Below are 18,785 nucleotides of genomic sequence, written 5' to 3'. Positions count from 1 at the left end.
ACAACGGACTCTGGGGGTGGCACTGGAATACCACAATTCTAAGGCATTAAACAAATTCAAACATCTGTGCCTGTGTTAGGGTCTGTCTACACAGCAAAAGCGATGCAGGGGCCAGCCTATTGAGCCAGCTTGAATCCAGCTAGCGTGGGTACCAGTAGCAGCAAAGACAGCACAGTGCGGGCTTCAGCTCTGATAGTACGAGGCGAGCCTGGCGCAGATGTTGGGTACATACGCAACTTGCCAGCCCGCTCTGCTGACTTCATAGCGTTACCAATACTAGCTAGATTAAAGCTAGCTTGAATACGCTAGCCCGTGCACAGCTTGCGTTGTGTAGACAGCCCTTTAGAAACAGAGCCAAAGATTACTCTGCCTGAAATCACTGGGTAGGGAAAATCATTTGCTTTTTGCCACGTGTGCAGTTTATTTAACTGTTTGTACTTTGCTCAACTTGGGAAGTGCAGCTCAATCGGCCTTCTGATGCTGCTGCATTTGGGTCTCCCGTACAGCAGAGCAACACTTACATCTCAAAAGAAACATACAGACAAGCCCCCAGACCATGCTGTGCTTGAAATAAAAAAAAACACCCCAGACATTAATTTTTATTCATTTCAGTTTTTTTTTTAAAAATCCCAAAGTCTAAATGTTTAGGCCTAAACCGACAGCAGTCGACTCTTTAAGGAAATATGGGAATCTATTATAAAAACCTAAAAGTGGTTTCTCTTTACCTGATAGGGAATCATAGACACTAGGCCAGGTCACTCTCTGGCTAGTCAAACGGGGGTTCCTCATTTTATTTCTCCTCCAAAGTGGGAGTGTGGTTGGGAATTTGGTCTCTTGAAGCAAAAGGAAAGCCCCTGACTGAGGGAAGAAGGGAAGCCAAAACCCTACAATAAAATAAATAAAAGAAAGAGGCTTGTGACAAGCTGAAAACAAGTGCTGGGACCTGGCCTCTGCAACTGCGGTGCTCAACTTTTCCATGCTGGAACGCCCACCTCTCAGTCCCAGAACCTTCTTCCCTCTGGGAAATAACCACCCAGGAGGGGAAAGATGGCCCAGTGGTTAGTGTGCTAAGTCAGTACTCTAAAGACCTAGGCACAATTCCCTGATCTTTCTCGGACTTTATTGGGTGCCCTTAGGCAAGTCATTGTGAGCATGCCTATACAGCAGTCACAGGGTGCATTTCCCCCCTCCATCTAGATAATCCACCTCCTGAAACGGCAGCAACTAGATTGAGGGAAGAATTCTTTCACCGACTTAGCCACGTCTATGCTGGGGGCTAGATCGGCTTAACTACAGAGCTCAGGGGGTGCAAATATTTTCATCCCCCTGAGTGACGTAGATGGGTCAATCTACATTTTAAGTATAGACCAGGTCTTAGTCTCTCTGTGTCTCAGTTCCCTCTCTGTACAAAGGAGATAATAGCACTGCCCTGCCTTCCAGGAGTGTTGCAAGGATAAATATATTACAGACTGTGAGGGGCTACAGTAATGGGGCCAGCTAAGTACCATAGACAGACAGACATCTACCTCCCCTCTGGGAAGGCAGGATGATCTCAACCCTTCTGCTGCTCTACAGGCTTCCAAGTCACTTGGATTTGTTGGCCCTGGGACTCTTGCATACAGTCTCCTGCATATCGGCTGTCTGTTTGCTAGATCCATCCATGCACACTGGAGAAAAAAGTCCTGTTAGTTCATCCCTATCCCAAGGCAGGATTCTTCCCTACAGTCCATTCGGCAGTCTTATTCCACTTGTTCACATGGGGAGACTGTCCTACAGTCTAAAAGATCGCACCAGTCAGAAGTTTTGAGCTTAGCCCGTGTAGCAGAATAAAAAAACCCAACCAGCTGCCACGATTGGTCCCACAGGAACTTGGCCGCCACGGTGGAGTTAGCACCTTTGATGCTGAGAACAGGGTCAGAAGAAGTCTCCAAAACCAGTTGCTGTCTGCTGCCCTCCCAGCAGGGATCGCTGCACAGAAGAGCAGGCAAAGCAATGGGTGTTGAATCTTGGGGGTCGTTACAGGGCAGGTGGGCACAGGGGTGCTCTAGAACAAAGGGAAATCCTGCCAGGGGTTACATCTATATACAAAAAATAACCCCCCCACACCTGACGCTTGCTCCTCGAGTTAATATTTCTTTGTGCCTAAGAGAATCGAAGTATAAAAATAGAGCATCTTTGTAAAATAAAATATGGGGAGTGGCAGGGTGCTGGGAGGGCACAGTCCTATGTACAGCCTGGGGCAATGGGTGTGTTTGGAGGGCAGGACACACTGCAACGTGCAGCATGGGACAGTGGTGGGCACAGGGCGTGCAAGTGACACACAGTCCTAGGTACAGAATGGGGCAGCAGAGTGGATCTGTGTGCGGGGAGGCAGACGGCACGGCCCTACATACAGCATGGGGCAGCAGCCTGGGTCTCTGGGCGGGGAGGGCAGACGGCCCGGCCCTCCGCACAGCAGGGGTCAGCAGCACTAGACAAAGCGCAGGGCCCTACGTGTGGGGCCGCGGGGTGCGGGTGCGCTTCGTCCGGCGCGTCGGGGAGGAGGACCCCACAAACTCAAACTGCTTCTGCCGCTCGGCGTTGTTGGGGAAGGGCAGCTGGCCGCGGTAGAGGCGCTTGATGAAGTGAGCCTCCCGCTGGTTCTGGCGGCTCTTGGTGGCTTTCCGAGGGCGGCCCTTGCGCGTGAAGGCCATGTACCAGCCCTCATGGCGGGCATTCTGGAAGGCTGTGTAGTTGTTCTCCAGAACAATCTCAGTGAAGATGCAGTCTTTGCTCTTGCCATTGGGCTGGAGGGAAGGAAGGGGGAGAGAGTGGGTTAATCCAGCAGGGAAAGGGTTAAGTGTTGTTAGGATGGGTCTCATCCTGGGCCACTGGTGTTGCCATTGGACTTCGGAGGGAGCAGAATCAAGGCCTGGGAGGATCTAGTGCCAATGGAGGGTGCCGGGTTGCCAGACCTCATGGAAGCTGGGCAGGCTTCCCAGGCTCTTGCCAGGCAGGGAACCCCACCACTCAGGGGTAGGAAGGGAGTCCCGTCTCTCTGTCCCATTTAGTCCTTGGCTGCTGTTCTGGGGCTCCCAGCAAGGGGGCTGTATAATGCTAATCGGGGGGTGGGAACTGGATCAAGACTCGCCAGATTGATAGAATCATAGGGCTGGCAGGGACCTTGAGAGGTCATCCAGTCCAGCCCCCTCTCTGAGGCAGGACCAAGCAAACCTAGACCATCCCTCTGACCTGCTGTTAAAAGCCTCCAATGACAGGGATTCCACAACCTCCCTTGGTAGTTCCAGAGCTTAACTACCCTTGGGTTAGAAAGTTTTTCCTAATATCTAACCTAAATCTCCCCTGCTGCAGATTAAGCCCATTGCTTCTTGTCCCACCTTCCCTGGCTGTGACTCACTTTTCCAATGAGCTTCCCTCTCTTGCTCATGCAGATGTATTTCTCGCTCTCGGCTCCCTTGATGCGCACACGGCTCCCAAAGGTGTCCGTCTCCACAATCAGCTTTGCTGCAAGGATGAGAGAAAGAGAGAGAGGGAGAAAACCAAACCAAACCAAACTCCTTCCACCGATGCTAGAGTGAGTGCCGTCCAGTCTGCGTGTCCGGGGGTCAGTGTGCGCACTCAGGCCCATGCAGAGATCCAGAAGAGCATAGGGAGTGCATTAAAAACAAATGCCCAAACAGCACACACAGACCGTGCTACCAGCGGTTACATTATCTCGGCTCTAGGGGACAGACAACCCAGTGGTTAGGACACCTGGCTAGTACTTCCCTGCTATACCACAAACTCCCCAGGTGACCTTGGGCAAGATACACAGGGCACATCTGCACTTGGATGTAGGATTCCCAGCTCAAGAAGAGGGACCCAATCGTGTGTGCTAACAATAAAGTGTAGCTGCTAACTGCCCTGAGTATGCACTCCTCCCAAACAACAGGCATGTGGGCTGGGGTGGCTAGCTGCTCATGCTTCTGCTGTTACGCTCTGTTTTTAGCACGTCTGCTCCATCAGAGCTAGTGTGCATAGGTCTCCTCGAGCTGGAGATTAGTGTTGAAGTGTAGGCACACCCTCACTCTCTGTGTGCCTCAGGTCCCCATTGTACCAGGGGGATAACAGCAGTGCCCAGCCTCAGAGGGGGGCTGTGGGGACACATCTCATTGAATTGTCCCAGTACCTGGTGCTTTCCGCCCTGCAGGTAACAGGACCATGATACAGAAATCGGAGTTAGACAGTAACCCAGCAGGAAAGCTGCCAGAGGGGATGGCTGGAGTGTCCAAGCCTCTGGTTTGTAGTTCTGTTCTTACGTCTCTAGCAATCCACTGCCCCTTTCATCTGAGAAGCAAAGGGAAGCACATACCTAGCACAGATAACTTGCCCACTTACCTCAAGGATCTATGAGGACAGGGCGAAAGCCAGGGCTGCTGCTTTGATCAAATCAGGAAATAAAGGCGGCATCTATTTACAAACAGCAGCACAGTCTAGTAGCTAAGATAGGTTTCAGAGCAGCAGCCGTGTTAGTCTGTATCCGCAGAGAGAACAGGAGGACTTGTGGCACCTTAGAGACTAACCCATTTATTTGAGCATGAGCTTTCCTGAGCTACAGCTCACTTCATCGGTTGCATGTAGCTCACGAAAGCTCATGCTCAAATAAATGGGTTAGTCTCTAAGGTGCCACAAGTCCTCCTTTTCTTGTAGCTAAGATATTGGCTTAGGAGTTGGGGACATAGGGTCAACTCCTGGCCCAAGTGCGTGTCTGCAGGCGATTAACTTCTTTCTCTGTTTCCCCTCCCACCCATTGTGTGTGACAGTGTAAGCTGTTAGGGGCAAGGCCAGAAGTAATAGTAATTATATTACAATTAAGTAATTCTGCCTCTGTCCGGGGTAACAATGAACAAACCCTTCACGTGGGCAGGTGATGAAAAATGGCCACTGCCAGTATTCAGTGTCATCTAAACACACAGGGAATAAAAGGTTAAAACTGCACAAAGCATGGGACTAGGCACAGTATTAATACCATTGCATACTGTGTGTGTTTTGCTGTGTTAGACTTTTGACCAGTCAGTCAAGGGTTAATTGTCTGAGCGTCCATTCCACATTCTTTAATTAGAACACCTGGGGTCTGATGTGTTCCTATTGACTCCAACCCTCTGTGAACAGACAGAAATACCTACATCGTTGCAACCAAGGATCTAGCCTGCACCTGTGTTTAATTAACTATAGCCTACATCTGTGTTTGTTTAATTAATCTGGAGAAAGATCTAGAAAGTGTAAGGCAGGAGTACCTGGCAGCTGGTGAGTTGAGCTATTTTAATGTCTAAGCTGTTTAGAATAGCCTTTCTGTTTTTAATAGAAATTAAGTATTTTTATTAAGAAAATTCAGGGGCATCTTTGGGATTCTTTCACACGTGACAATTCCTAAAGCCTAATGCCAGAGCAATGGGGAACAGCAGATTCCAGTAGCAAAATAGCCTGTGAGCAAGTGTAACTTACTGCAGGAGGGCTTCGGCTTCTGCAAAATATAATGCTGTTCTAGGCTGAAATTCAGCCCTGTGCAGAGGACCAGAATAATGCCTATGTACCACTTAGTAGCAGTATCACTGTTGTGCTTAGAAGCCCTAGTCATGGAGCAGGACCCCATTGTGCCAGGCGCGGTACAAGGACTAACTCTAGCAAGGTGAGACTCTCAGCTTTCATTTAAAAAAAAAAAAAGAAGAATTCTAGCCCTCCTGGCTGTAGGGAAAAGCTTGAAAACATGACCTGTGTGTATCCTAAAGGCTCAGAAACCAGGTGGCAAATAACAAGAACCCCAAATATAGTAATTAACACCCCCCACCTCATGATTTTTAGAGGGCCCGAGAAACACCACCCTCCAAAATTTGGAATGCTTTTTAATTTTTGAACCCTTTGGGGGTGACTATTGACAAATGCTTGAGGGGTGGGCACCCTGCACTTAAGCCCTCGAAAAGGGGCTTAAGTTGGACTCGAGTGGTGCATAGTTTCTGGGTTAGGCCCTCTGCGGAGGAGTGAATTTCAGCCTGAGAAAACCTCAGACTATTGTCCCTAGCCATAAAAACTCAGTTGTGCTGCTTGCCTTTGCAGGTGCCTTTTTCTCTGGGTATCTGTGGCAGGGTTACAGTGATGTGAACTGTACACTTAGAGAGACACAGTACAGTGCACATGGCCCAGTTAGTGATAAAACAACTAGATCTCTCAGGTTTTGGGACCCGCTGGTTTTATATTCAGGCTCCTTGGCTTTCATCCCCCTTCCCAGGTAAAATCCACATGGGCAGAACAACCCATGTCCACAAATAAATTCAGACTGGAAATTAGCAGGTTTCTAATCAGAGGAGTGAGGTTCTGGACCAGCCCCCCAACAGGAGTAGTCAGGGCCAGGAACCTAACTGGGATGGAGCTTGGTACATTTATGAATCGGATTATACGATGGAATGGCATGTGATGACCCACAAAGTCCCTTCCTGTCCTATGCCCCTATGACCAATACACTATTTGTTCCAATTACTGATGGGCCCCTAACCCAAATCCCCCCTCCGAACACCCCTGCCCTTACGAGGGGTCAAAATCCCAATCTAAATGTTTGCGCCATTAGCCAGTCTCTGGTTACAATCCCTAAGGAAAAGCCTCTATCCACACTTGGATGAGTAACAGAATCTAATTCTAACGCAGTAAAACGTTATGCCTGCCTCCGACCACTAGACTGTCTGTTACAGCTGGTAAATCAAGCAAATTAGGAAAGCCATAGTTTTGCTTGGATGATAGGGAGTTATGAACTGGATCATGCTCTCAGTTACATGGATGAAACTCCCTTGACTTAAGTGGGGTTGGCTCCAGGTATAAAGACCACAATCCAGCTCCCAGGGGAGCTAATGGGCCACTGGCTTTAACGGGAGTTGGACTGATTCCTAAGCAAGTGCAGAAACTGGCACATGGAGCGTAAGATCCATCGGAAGCTCACACCAAGGTTTCTTTGCAAATTCTCTTATCTGCTGCATTCAGGATGTTTATGAGACCATTTCAATCAAATGGAACAATTAAGTTTTTAGCACCTCTCCTTGATTTGGCTGCAGCTGTCCTGCCACCAGCTTTTTGATCAAGCCTTATTGTCGTGCTTAACTGATCTTGAACAGTTCTTCAATAAACCGAAGAATTCCCCCCTCTGGGATAAGTTTTAATCATTATGCTTTGGAATGTTCTTTTTATCTGTTGGCTTTTGAAAAACCATCCTTTGAAAACCATTAATATCTCTATCAATCCTTAAAATAATTTAAAAAACCCCAAAACAAATGGACCTCCTCGGTACTTTTTGTAACACTTTAAATCTTCATTTCATGTCCAGAACAAACTGTAACCATCCTATTTTGTATTCTAACAGACTATCAATATGGTCAGATTCCTGCTCCCACTGAAGTGGAAGGGAGCAGGACCTAGGTGGATTTTAAATCCAGTTAAAGCTTTTCTCTTTGATTTAACCTGGTAGTTGAAGACAATGTATTAATCTTCCAGTTGCCTGCATGTGCATAACTGAAGTCTAAACAAGATCTCAGAGCCATGACTTTCAGATCAGATTTAGGTTTAACCCCCAAATAACCTGATCAGAATATAAATTGAACAAGAGTTGCATGTAACTTCTCCCGAGGAGAATCTGGGACTATTGTCCCTAAAGTAGTGCTGGATTGTTACCATAACAAGTCATTGTACGTTTGAAGCATCACAGTCTCTGGTGATAGTCAGGACTTTGCCTTTACAAGTTTACATTTCCCTTTGTGGAAATATCTCAACAATCCATACATTTTGCTGGATTCTCACATGAGGGATGGAATCCTCAAGTCAAAGGGACTTTTGAATACAATGGGGTCAAGATTTCACCCAGAGATTCAGTCCCAAACATGCTAGGGATGGACTGGAGTGGCTTTAGCAAGCCTGTTTTGTGTATTAGACCAGAATACCTTTTAAAATGCTGGCCACAGGTTCCTGGATATTCTCAATTGCCAGGAAGTCGTCTTTCGGTTTCTAATACATACCAGTGTTCAGCTGGTTGCATTGCAAGTGAAGCTGTGGCTATGAAACTGGAAGGCCTCCTGGTCTCTGTCTCTTCCTTGGGGACATATACGAAAGCAACCCTTGTGACCCTTCTTAGCCCATACCAGGGATGCTAGTTATCTGTCTCAGTCAAGTGTCTCAAAGCGCTCCACAGGGACGGAGGCAGTACCATTATCCCCGTTTTACAGACAGAGAAGCTGAGGCATGGAGCAGGGTTGTGGCACAGTGATTCACTGGCAATGGTGGGAACAAAACCTGGGAGTCATGACTTAGGCATCCCTGTTCTAGACATGAGGTCTCATTCCCTCCCCGAACTGGGAACAGTCCTAATACCCAGCCCAACCCAACCTGCTCTAAGCATTAAATCCCACTCCCTTCCTTGAGCTGGTGGTAATAGACCCCAGGTGTATAGACCCCATTGTGATCGCACCTAGGAGCCCCAGATCTGGGTCACAGCCCCGTTGCCTAGGTGCCGCACAGAGACAGAACAAAGAGATGGTCCCTGCCCCAAGGAGCTCACAATCTAACCCAAGCAGTGTGACTCATCCCTGCGTTGGCACTGGCCTCTCTGACCAGGTTCCAGATGTAGAATCTCTGCAGGGCCGACAACCATTTCCAGATGTGGCTGATACAGCCACATGATAATTGCTTAGAATTAAAGTGCATTCCCTACCAGCCAGCCTCTTTCCATCACAGATGGCTGAGATCTGGCCATGTGCTCTGGTGGGATGGGGGCATCTCCAACTTCTTACCGAATTTGTTGCCATCCTCTGCTGTGGCGGTGATCCTTTTGCCGTTCACCTGGACATGCTTGCCACTGGTCCGGCTGTAGAGCTGGTACTCCCTGATCTGCCTTCGGCTCAGCTGGTCTGTCATGGCGCCCTGGTCCCTCACGTACTGGTTAAAATTAGGAGACGGTTGATTCTCCCCCTTTGTTTACAAAGGGAAAAATAAAATCAATTTGTTTTGGACAGCCCCACAGACATGGCGAGGATATGGAGTCGGGAGCCATCACTGGGCCATCCTGGGCAGGAGAGCTCACGCAGGGTGGTGGGATGGGGTCTGGGACCCTGAGGAGTATGCCAAGGAGGTGGCTGGGATATAGTCAGGAACCAACAAAGGGACATCCTGGTCAGGAGACCACATAGATGACAGGGGATGGGAGTTTGGTACTCTGGAGAGGAGGTCACATACATGATGGAACCTAGCTTGAAATTAAAGGCACTCCAGGCCGGAGTCCCCATGCAGTTTCATAGCATTCCATGCAAACTTGTGTATGCGTTTTAGATTCCAGGACAGCCTGAGGGGCAGAGATTGGATACAGAGCCTTTCACCTCTGGTTTGGCTCCATTCCAAATAGACAGTGACCCAAAGCCATTGCCGCCTAATGGCTGTTAGCTGACCTACGTGAGAGGAGTCTGAGTCCAGTGCCCATAACACCGGCCACCGCAGATGGAACTAGCTGGCAGGCTAAACAGAGGACTGAATGGGGCTTGGAAACCCAGTTCCCCGCAGACTAGTAGAGGTGCTAGATCAAGGGGTGAGAGGCTGCATGGGCGGGTGGATCAAGGGGTGAGAGGCTGGGTGTGTGTAAAAGCTTGCACTGCTGCTTTTCTGCGGTACACAGGTGGCTACCTTTTAAGAAGAGTTAATCTCGTGCTTTTCTCTAGCAACATACCTCCCTAACCAAGACCCACCCGCATCTCCTGGAAACTCGGAGACCCGTCCTGTTGAGAAACAATTCCCCTTGTTTCTCTTATTTCTTTGTTACTTGGGATCATTATGAGTCATGGGCTCCTGTGCCCTGTCACCCACAAAGTCCTACTCCTCCGGGACAGCGAAATTGATTGCTAAAGGGAAGATGGTTCTCTCTCTGTGTCTATAGAAATATATCCATCCATCCACTATAACCCTCCCTCTACTGGTTTGGCAGTCTCTCCATATGTTATATGTAATATTACTCTCTATCAGATATAAATTGCTTATCAAATATAACCTTCTATCTTCCATATATAACCATCATCCATTTATCCAGTATAATACTCTTATATAAACCTTCCATCTACCATAAATAACCATCATCCATAGGTCCACTATAACACTCTATTTATTTATTTACTTGTATTATTGGAGCACATAGGAACCCTAGTCTTGGAGCAGGACCCCATTGTGCTAGGTGCTGTACAAACATTGAACAAAAAGACAATCCCTGCCCTACAGAGCTTCCAATCTAAGTCTCTATCTATTCCGTGCCCATCGTCCTGGCATCCGGCCACCTTGTGAATGTGATTCTTCAAACCCAGGACTTGTTAGCGCAGCTCGGGAGAAAGTAGAACAGATGAAGTAGTACAGGTGTCTCCCTCCCCCCGCCTCTCATTGTCGTTAGTAACAACAGAACAAGAGCAAAATACAGACCATAGGAAAGAAGCCAAATTCTTCCCAAAGAATGAGTGCCCTGCGCCCCCATGACTGTGATCATAAAATAAAGGATTGGGTTGTCCTGTCCCTGCTGTATTGCCAGGGGCCCTGACAGCAAAGACGCGGGAGTAATGTGTATTCGAGGGTCTTCCTGGAAGATTATGCCCACGCAAACTGCAGGCGTATGTCACAGAGAACGCCAGCTACTTCCGCAACCTCACTGTGCTATCAGCACACACAGCCTGCTGCTGCATGTCTCACACATTTCTCTGGGTGCCTCAGGACCCTTGCTGGGAGCCAGGCTCATCCTCAGCATTGACAAATACTAGAAAACGGGGCTGCAAATCAGCGAGTGGCAAGTCAGTGGTAGCGCTCAGAGTCTATGGCCAGCACTTCCGATCCACGCTGGCCAAACCTGCATCAGAGGGGCCCGCTGATGCACGGGCATCATCACTGTTGCTGACAGGTGCCAACACTCACACCAGACGCGAAGGGCAAACCAGAACTTCACTGCTGGCCTAGGCTCCGGATCCCCAGCCCAGCCCAACCCAGCGCCTCTCGGCGGCCCCCCCCCCCCGGATCCCCAGCGCCTCTCGGCCGCCCTCCGGATCCCCAAGCAGATGTTATATCCGAGTCTCAGAGAGCGAAGCACCAGTTCTCTTACTGCCCATTGTTTGAGCCACTGATGACCTAGGGTCTTAGAGTTTAAGGCCAGAAGAGACCACGAGATTATCTAGTTTGACGTCCTGTATATCACAGGCCACCAGCACCTGCACACTAAACCCAACAACTGAAACGCAACCCAAGTATGACAGCCCACAGGAGACTAGACTGTGATGTGCCACAGGCAGAGAACAGGAGGGACTGAGATGCACCAGTGTCCGAGGCAGGGAAATGGTTAAGTGAGAGAGACCAGATAACCCTGACAAGGGACCCGCATCCACATGCTGCGGAGGAAGGCAGATGCCCCTGCCCGAGGTCACTGCCAATCTTCCTTCCGAACCCCACATCTGGCGATCAGTGAGCATGTGAGTAAGAACCAGGCAGCCAAGCACCTGGGAGAGAGAATGCTCGGTGCCACCTCAGAGCCCTAGTCCTCCCTGTCCAGTGTCCCACCTCCAGCTGTGGCCATCCCTGATGCTACAGAGGAAGGAGATTAACAACCCCCCCCCCCCAGAAAGCATTGGGGGGGGCATCCCTTCCTGACCCCTGAGGCAGCTGGCTGAAACCCTGAAGCACGAGCTTTTAGGACATACGACATAAACCGTAAGTGAGCCCCAGGTCCCTGAGTCCTGCCCCCACCATGGTAAGCAATCCTGTCATACAATCGTGCACAAGAACCACCGGCTGGGAGGGACAGAAATACTAAAGAACATCAAGGCTTCAAAACCCAGGCGAACAACAAAACATACACCACCTTGAGCAAGCCAGGCCCTCCCTCATGTGTAGGGGGAGGGGGCTCTTTCTTGGCCAGCCCCTTCAAATCACAGTGTGGTAAAATAGCTAAACAGTAACCCCTTTCTCCCCCACGCCCCCCTTCGGCTTCCACCCTTTGCTGCCAGCCATGAAACAGGCTGAGCGGAACTGAGAACTGAATGTGGTTCCTAATACACAGTGGCTCACCAGTAGCAAATGGGAGGTTACTCTTGGGAAGGTCGTTCTACTCTTTGACTCAGCTAAGGATGGGCCGAATCCTGCTCTGGTTCATGTAAATGAACTCAAGTGTTGAACCCGCAGTGAGGGCTCAGAGCTGGAAGCTCCATGTATGTGTGAGGAGCAACTAGACATTGTGTTACTGAATCAGCAACACAGTGCATCTTCTATAACCATAACACAGAGGGCATGACTACAACCACGTAGGGCTCTGAGACTTCATTTCACTGGGGTTTGGGAGAACGTTTCCCTTTGCTTTCAATCTGGGTGAAGTTCCCTGCCCCAAATTTTGCTTTCAGCGTCAGGACCACAAAGCTCGACATGAAACTTGGGTCCAAACCATTGGTCTCCTGTTAAAATAACAGGAGGCTGGCTGCTAGTTTCAAACAGGATCAACTCAATGCCATACACCGGCCCAAGTTTGCTCCAAACCAGGCCTGAACTGCCTTGAAAGTTTCCTAAACTTTAGCAAACATGACAATAAACTAAATTTTTCTATCAATGCAGGAAACCAGAGAAGACTGATGTGTTTGTGGATCTACGTACAAACATTATGTGCTGCTCTGGCTACAATTCTCCTAACATGCATGTGTGTCAAAGCACATTGACCAAATTCCCCCCTCTCCTCCTCAAAGATACACTAAAAGGAGAGGGCCACATTCTGCTCCCCACTGGCCAGGAGCTACTATAGATTCTGATGTGAGAGCAGAATCTAGAGCTCAGCCTTTCAGACTTACACTGGCATAACTCCATTAACTTCAGTGGCATTACTTCTGATTTACACCAGTGTAACTGACAGCAGAATCAGCCTGGAGTGGTTCAGCGCACTGCGAAAGGCTGCTAAATAAAGTGTGTATTGTACCCAAGCAGGCTTTGTGACTTATGTTAATGCCCTAGCAGAAACACACGCTCCTCAACAGAAGAGTTATTGTATGGTAAATACCAGCTAATTACTACAGACATGCTGGTTGACTACAATGCTGATAATCCTCAATCCCTATGACGATACAGAGCTATCACGGAGCAGTTAAACTTCAATCAATGTCTTTAACTATGCATTTTATTGGTATGAGAAGGCTTCATTTAATCTCTATGCAAGTGGAGTAGGAAGCCCTGTTTTTTAAGAGCTAAGACTGAGATTTTTCAAAGCTCCTTAAGAGATTTGGACATGCAGTTCGGGTGGTCAAATTTTTTAAATTTAAACTTTTTTGGCCGGGGGGACAGATGGAGTGGGGGAGACAAGGAATAGCTTTTTGACCAAAATACAAATGTTTGTTAGTTTGGTCAAAATGACTGAGTTTTTCATTTTAAAACATGGAAACTGGAAAATATTCTTTTGTAAAAATATTCAGTTTTTGGTAAAAAAATGTTTAGAATATCTTTTTTTTTCTTTTGTTTTTGGTTGCAGCATAAATAGAGTTTTCAAAACCTGAACTTCTTACCAACAGCAGAAAAAATTTACCAACGCTGCTCATCGAAAGCTGGAAAAATTCTTTTGTTGTTGTTGGAAAACCCAAAATATTTCTGAGAAAATTAGGAAAAAAATGTTGAAAGACTTGGATTTTTGAAACAGCTGTCGTCCAAATCTCTTAGCCATCTTTAAAAATCTCAGCTAGAATGTAGATCTTTAGCTTGTGCATGACACATAGGTAAATCCATCCTCAGCTGTGTAAAGTTTCTCCATTGCCTTCAGGGGAACACCAGTGATTTACCCCAGTTGACTTCAGAGGGGCCAGGATTTCACCCAGCTATTACCATAGCAGAACTGAGATCTTAAATGCCTATTGCTACCCTGTTCCCACTGAGCATTTTGCCATTGACTTCAGGTGAAGCAGGATCAGGCCCTGTCTATGGACCACTTTAATCTGCCCCATATTTCTCTGGGAATCTGAGTGCTGGTCAGAGATTATCTACAGCACCAACTTCAGCTCATCTGAACCTTCACGGAGCAGTAACATGGGCCACTGGATTGGCTCAGAACTTCTTGCTGTGAAAGGAAAGGCAGCAGTGGGGTTCTGGGTTGTGACCAGGTCTCCCACAGTACTACACATAATAAATAATAATAAAAACTGGTAACTTAAACACAGATTGGATCTCCCTGTATTAATAGCTTCTGCACAGTAGGGTGTTTCATATACCTACTGGTGACATTATTACCAGATTTTTCAGACAGGCTCAGAACGCACCATCAGGCCCAGGTTTTCCAAAAAGCTCAGCATCCCTTCAGGCACCTAAATAGGTGGTTAGATTTTCCAGAGGACTCAGTATGTCTCGTGCTTAGCAGTTTTGCAAATCTGGCCATAAGTGGGAGCTATCCTCTATTATTTTATATTATGGTCACACTTTCTAGCAAGGTTCTAGTTATAAATAGTTAATAAAGGGTTAATAGATGCTTTAATAAATGGTTTTTTCAGAGTCCAACAGGATGACGGGTTGCTTGTAAGCCATGGTTATAACCATCTACAACATCTTCTACTGGTGTGCTTATAAACCTGAGCAGCCTACAGCACTGATACCTGGCACCATGCTCGTAACAGCTATTAATCATGTATTAATCCTTTAAGGGTCAATTCAGAAATTGTTTATAAAGTGTGACACTTATATTTATGGTGAGGCACTAAAGGCAGGACATTCACAATAGACTTGATTGTACAACGCTATCTCATACTTGCGCACTGTTAGACACGCAGCCCCCCGATGATCAAGAGTGCTTGTGCGAGTGCTCACCAGCATAAACGAGGGTGGCCCGACGAGCCCTATGTAGGATGAGAGCAAGAGAGTCTAAGAAGTGACTAGTGATTTTGGGTGCCTCCATTTTTCGGTGCGCAATGTGAGACACTTTAAAGGGCCCTGATTTTCAGACGGTGGGTGCTCAGCACTGTCTGGTAATCAGGAGCCTTTAAGGTTTCCCAAGCAGGGCACCTCGAGTCACTTCTGAAGAGTTTGGTGTTGCACGTCGGTGATCAGGTGAATGGTCTAGTCCTGCCCAGGCTCTGAGCACTCACAGATACTGTACGCTTCTATGGGGATCCCAGGCACTCAGCACCTCGCAGGACCAGACACTCTGGCAAAGAGGGCAATTGTCTCCTTTTGACTCAGACTGGCTTCTGGAGCAGGGCTCTCTCCCCCCACCCCCTGCTCCCTGCCTCAATTCAGCTGGGTCTCAACTCAACTGAGCTCAATGGGAACCCTTCCTAGCCCTGCAGCTGTCTGTCCCCTCCATCAGGACTCATAGCATCATGCTGGACCTGTGAACCCTGACAATGGGGGACTTGTGCGTTCCTCTGGGGGAGGCATGAATGCAGGAGGAGCTGATAAGCCGGGTAGAAATCCCCTTTCCATGAGTTCCTGGAGCTGCTCCTTTTAGTTCATCCAAAAGCCTCTTGCCTTTTTTTTTTTTTGGCTCTGCTTCATTCTCCCCTTGAGTGATCTTTCCCACCTTTTCCTTCAGCATTCAGCAGCCTCCGCTCATTTCAGATCACAGGGCAAAACCTCTCTCTCTCTCTCTTCTCCCCCCCCCCCCCCACCTCCCTCACAAAAGAGGACAGAGAGGGTCTAGCAAAGATCACAGCAAACATTATCTATGTGGAATCTTCACAGGTCTTTAGTGTGGCCGCTGGGGGGGATCGACCCCTTGCTGCTGCCAAAGGAACTGTTGATCAGCCGTCCCAGAGACAGCTGCTCATCACGCAGGAGCTCAAGCATGGCTCTGGCCTTTGCCAGCTTGCCCCCCCCCCCGCCTGCTGTACACCCTCAGTGGGAGCAAGGCAAGCAGTTCAAGGGAAAGCTCCGCACCACCTTTCACAGCACCATCAAATGAGTCCCCCGCCTCCAAGGGGGCAATAAAACCAGGCCCAACACCAGTGTGCTAATTTCTGTTCCGTAACAGGCTGCATCTCTGAGCCTTTCTGTGTGTGCATGTGTTGGGGGGGTGGGGAAGGGTCTAGGGTCTCGCTTCTGGCAAGGCTTTGGGGTTGTTTCTGTCCCCATCAAAGGCACCTCCGTTCCCCTCTTGTTTTCAAAGGCATTTACCTTAAAAAGGTCCGGAGTGCATGTTATAAGGAATCCAAGGCTGGCCTGTTAAAACGGTTTTGAGTCTAGCTGAGAGGGTGCTGGTATGGAACAGTGCATTTTAATAGCCCTGGCTTTTATTGAGATCACAAAAAGGGACGCTGCATCTTTAAAAGGAATGGGGGTCGAGGGGTGTTAAACCCCAAGCCACAGCAAGCTGCTCTGACTTTGGATTTCAAACCAACGGGCCTGATTCTGCTCTCACTCATGCTGGTGTAAATCAGGAGTAACTCCACTGACGTGATTGGGACAGATCCCCAGCTGGTGTAAATTGGGATAGCTCCACTGAAGTCAGTGCTGATTTACACCAGCTGCAGATCTGGCCTGATGGAGTCACACTGGTATAAAACTGGTGTGAGAGGAGACTCAGGTCCCAAAATCTCAACTTGGTATATTTCTGGAATCGAGCATTTCCCCTCAATGAGCAGTAGTCTAACAAAATATACTGGGTTGCTATACAGCACAATGTTCCCGTTCTCTAGGGGCGAAGGCCCAATCCTGTGAGCAGTTACACACAGGAGCAGTCCCGCTGACCTTAATTGTCTATTACACCTACTCCTAGATAGACACAATTTCATTTTTGAAACAATTAAAATAATTAGTGTTACCTCCATGATTATCCAGTCCTACAATTGGTCCTGAACCTTCAAACATGCACATACAGAAGTAATTTTACTCACATGAGTAGTGCCATTGAGTAAGATACTGAGTTACTCCTGAGCGATGCTGGTCTGAGATTAAAATCTACCCCTAGGTTTACTCATACGAGTAAAGTTACCCATGTGCATAGGTATTTGCAGGAGAGAGCTCCTTAAGTTTTAAAACTGTGCTATGTTTAATAACTTTAATAATAATAATCCAGTATTGCCAGCATTAGCAAAACAGAATGCACAGGTAACATTTTGATTTTGGTTAAGAGTACAACATTAGCCAATTTATTTTCAAGCACCAAACACAAACCAATACATGCCACCTTTAGGATTAAAGCCACGCACCACAGGGAAATAAAAGCAATTACTCTAGTTTCCAAAAGAGCTTTGGGCACTTTGGGTTTGAATGCTATTGCAGCCCTGTGTCTTTAAACACTTCGGTTTTGTTGCAAAGAAAGAACTCCACAAGTAAATCTAAAAAACCGTACCCTGACTTTTTGCATTTTGAGGGGGGGTTGGTTAGTAAAACAGACAGTGTGTTGCATACGTACCTGGGTTTGACAGGAGAGCATTAAGAGCTGGAAACATCTGTATTTGGAAACAAAAAAGAGAGAGAGAAAAAAATACACAGGGTTTTGTTTGGGGGTTATTCTGTCTACTACTAATACACTATTGATTAAACCTTGTTGCAAATAATTGGAACAAAACTAGCTGGGAGGAAAGAAAAAAAGCGCTTACATGGAAAGGTTTTGGAGGCTGACGTACTGCTGCATGTCGCTTGCCAAAAGGGAAAAAAAGAGATAAATACATAAAATGAACTATATCAGCTCTGAGCTGAGCGCTCTCAAAATCTCCCAAAGCTGCAAAGATCTCTTAAAGCTGGCACATTCCTGGGGGTGAAGCTAAGGAGCGGTGTCCCCTCCTTTTTAGTCTAAACCCCCCAGTAACAGCAGGAAAGGAGGTGTCAGAAAAAAACACCCCCACTTCTTGCACCTTTAAGACCACATGCGATCATAAAGTGCCCGGAACAAAAATTGATACAGTGCATGGAGATGGCTGGAGCAAAGCATCCGTCGTCTTCTTTCCTTTCTTTTTTAATCTTTACCAGGGTCCTGGCTGTGCTTGAAGAACCTTCACAGCATCCAAGTTTGTTTCATCCATTTCCCCTTTCCTCCCCACCCCACCCTTCCCCAAAATAGAAACTTGCTGCTTTCCTCAGTTTAATCAGTGGGTTGCATCCCTCCTGCAGCCTGGTAGCTGCTTCCTCCTACATGGGAAGGTGGCTCAGGGCAAGGCGCTCCCATCTGGGGAGGAGAAGACACTTGAGAGGCTCAGGCTCCAGTAAATTCCAAGCTTGGATCCAACAGAGAGATTACATGAGGGAGCAGGGACTTGCTTGCAGGCTATTGCTAGCCCCTTCACAAGTGTCAGCCCTGAAAGCTTGGAAGAGTCTCTGCAGACAGGGGCAGAACCTTCCCTTCTGGCTTCCCTGCAAGTCATTCAGCAGCTGGAGAAGGAAGGAGGAACCTTACCTAGCAGGAGCCTGTGAGGGAGGAGAAAGGGGGTGGGGAGGCAGCTTGGCAGAGTGGCTTGTTGTGTCCCCCAGTTGGAGAAACCAACCTGAATTAACAGAAGTGGCGAGAGGGTGATTGACTCATCCAATCCCCCACTCCCAGCTGCACACACCTGGCATAGGAGGGGTATGCGCCTGTGGCAGGGGCTACCTGTGCTTTTAACTTGCAGCGTGGGGGCATCTGCGCAGGAAAGCCACAAGTGCTGGCGTTCAGCACCTCAGCTGGGGCGCGGCATGTGAGAGCTGGGGGCACGGGGGGCTTTTTGGCCAGCATCATACAATAGCATCAGGTGGCTGGTGACTTATGTCTTGTGGGGGAAAGAACGCAGTTACTCCCCTCCCAGCCTGCATGTAGTGATGCCCCAGGA

At 48.1% G+C, this 18,785-nt stretch overlaps 1 protein-coding gene across 1 annotated transcript; it reads right to left on the bottom strand.

Annotated features, from left to right (window-relative positions):
* Positions 1-2,489: 2,489 nt before the first annotated feature.
* Positions 2,490-17,617, bottom strand: FGF17 (fibroblast growth factor 17). Its single transcript, XM_073324748.1, has 5 exons — positions 17,583-17,617; positions 17,396-17,432; positions 8,805-8,949; positions 3,398-3,504; positions 2,490-2,786 (listed from the first exon to the last, which is right to left on the bottom strand). Exons 1-5 carry the CDS (start codon positions 17,615-17,617, stop codon positions 2,490-2,492), a joined length of 621 nt encoding a protein of 206 aa, XP_073180849.1.
* Between the last annotated feature and the right edge of the window lie 1,168 nt (positions 17,618-18,785).

The sequence above is a fragment of the Lepidochelys kempii genome, chromosome 26, assembly GCF_965140265.1.
Source record: "Lepidochelys kempii isolate rLepKem1 chromosome 26, rLepKem1.hap2, whole genome shotgun sequence".
Lineage (NCBI taxonomy): Eukaryota > Metazoa > Chordata > Testudines > Cheloniidae > Lepidochelys > Lepidochelys kempii.
Note: the sequence above shows the minus strand (reverse complement) of the source record. Positions and strands in the feature narration are given on the sequence as shown.

Bases quoted from the DNA above. Each gene is read 5' to 3' on its own strand.
- FGF17 (XM_073324748.1), bottom strand. From the start codon at position 17,617: ATGCAGCAGTACGTCAGCCTCCAAAACCTTTCCAT. The intron at 17,433-17,582 runs GTAAGCGCTTTT...TTCCAAATACAG, and splicing joins AGCCTCCAAAACCTTTCCAT to ATGTTTCCAGCTCTTAATGC. The intron at 2,787-3,397 runs GTGAGTCACAGC...CCTTCCCTCCAG, and splicing joins GAGGGAAGCTCATTGGAAAA to CCCAATGGCAAGAGCAAAGA.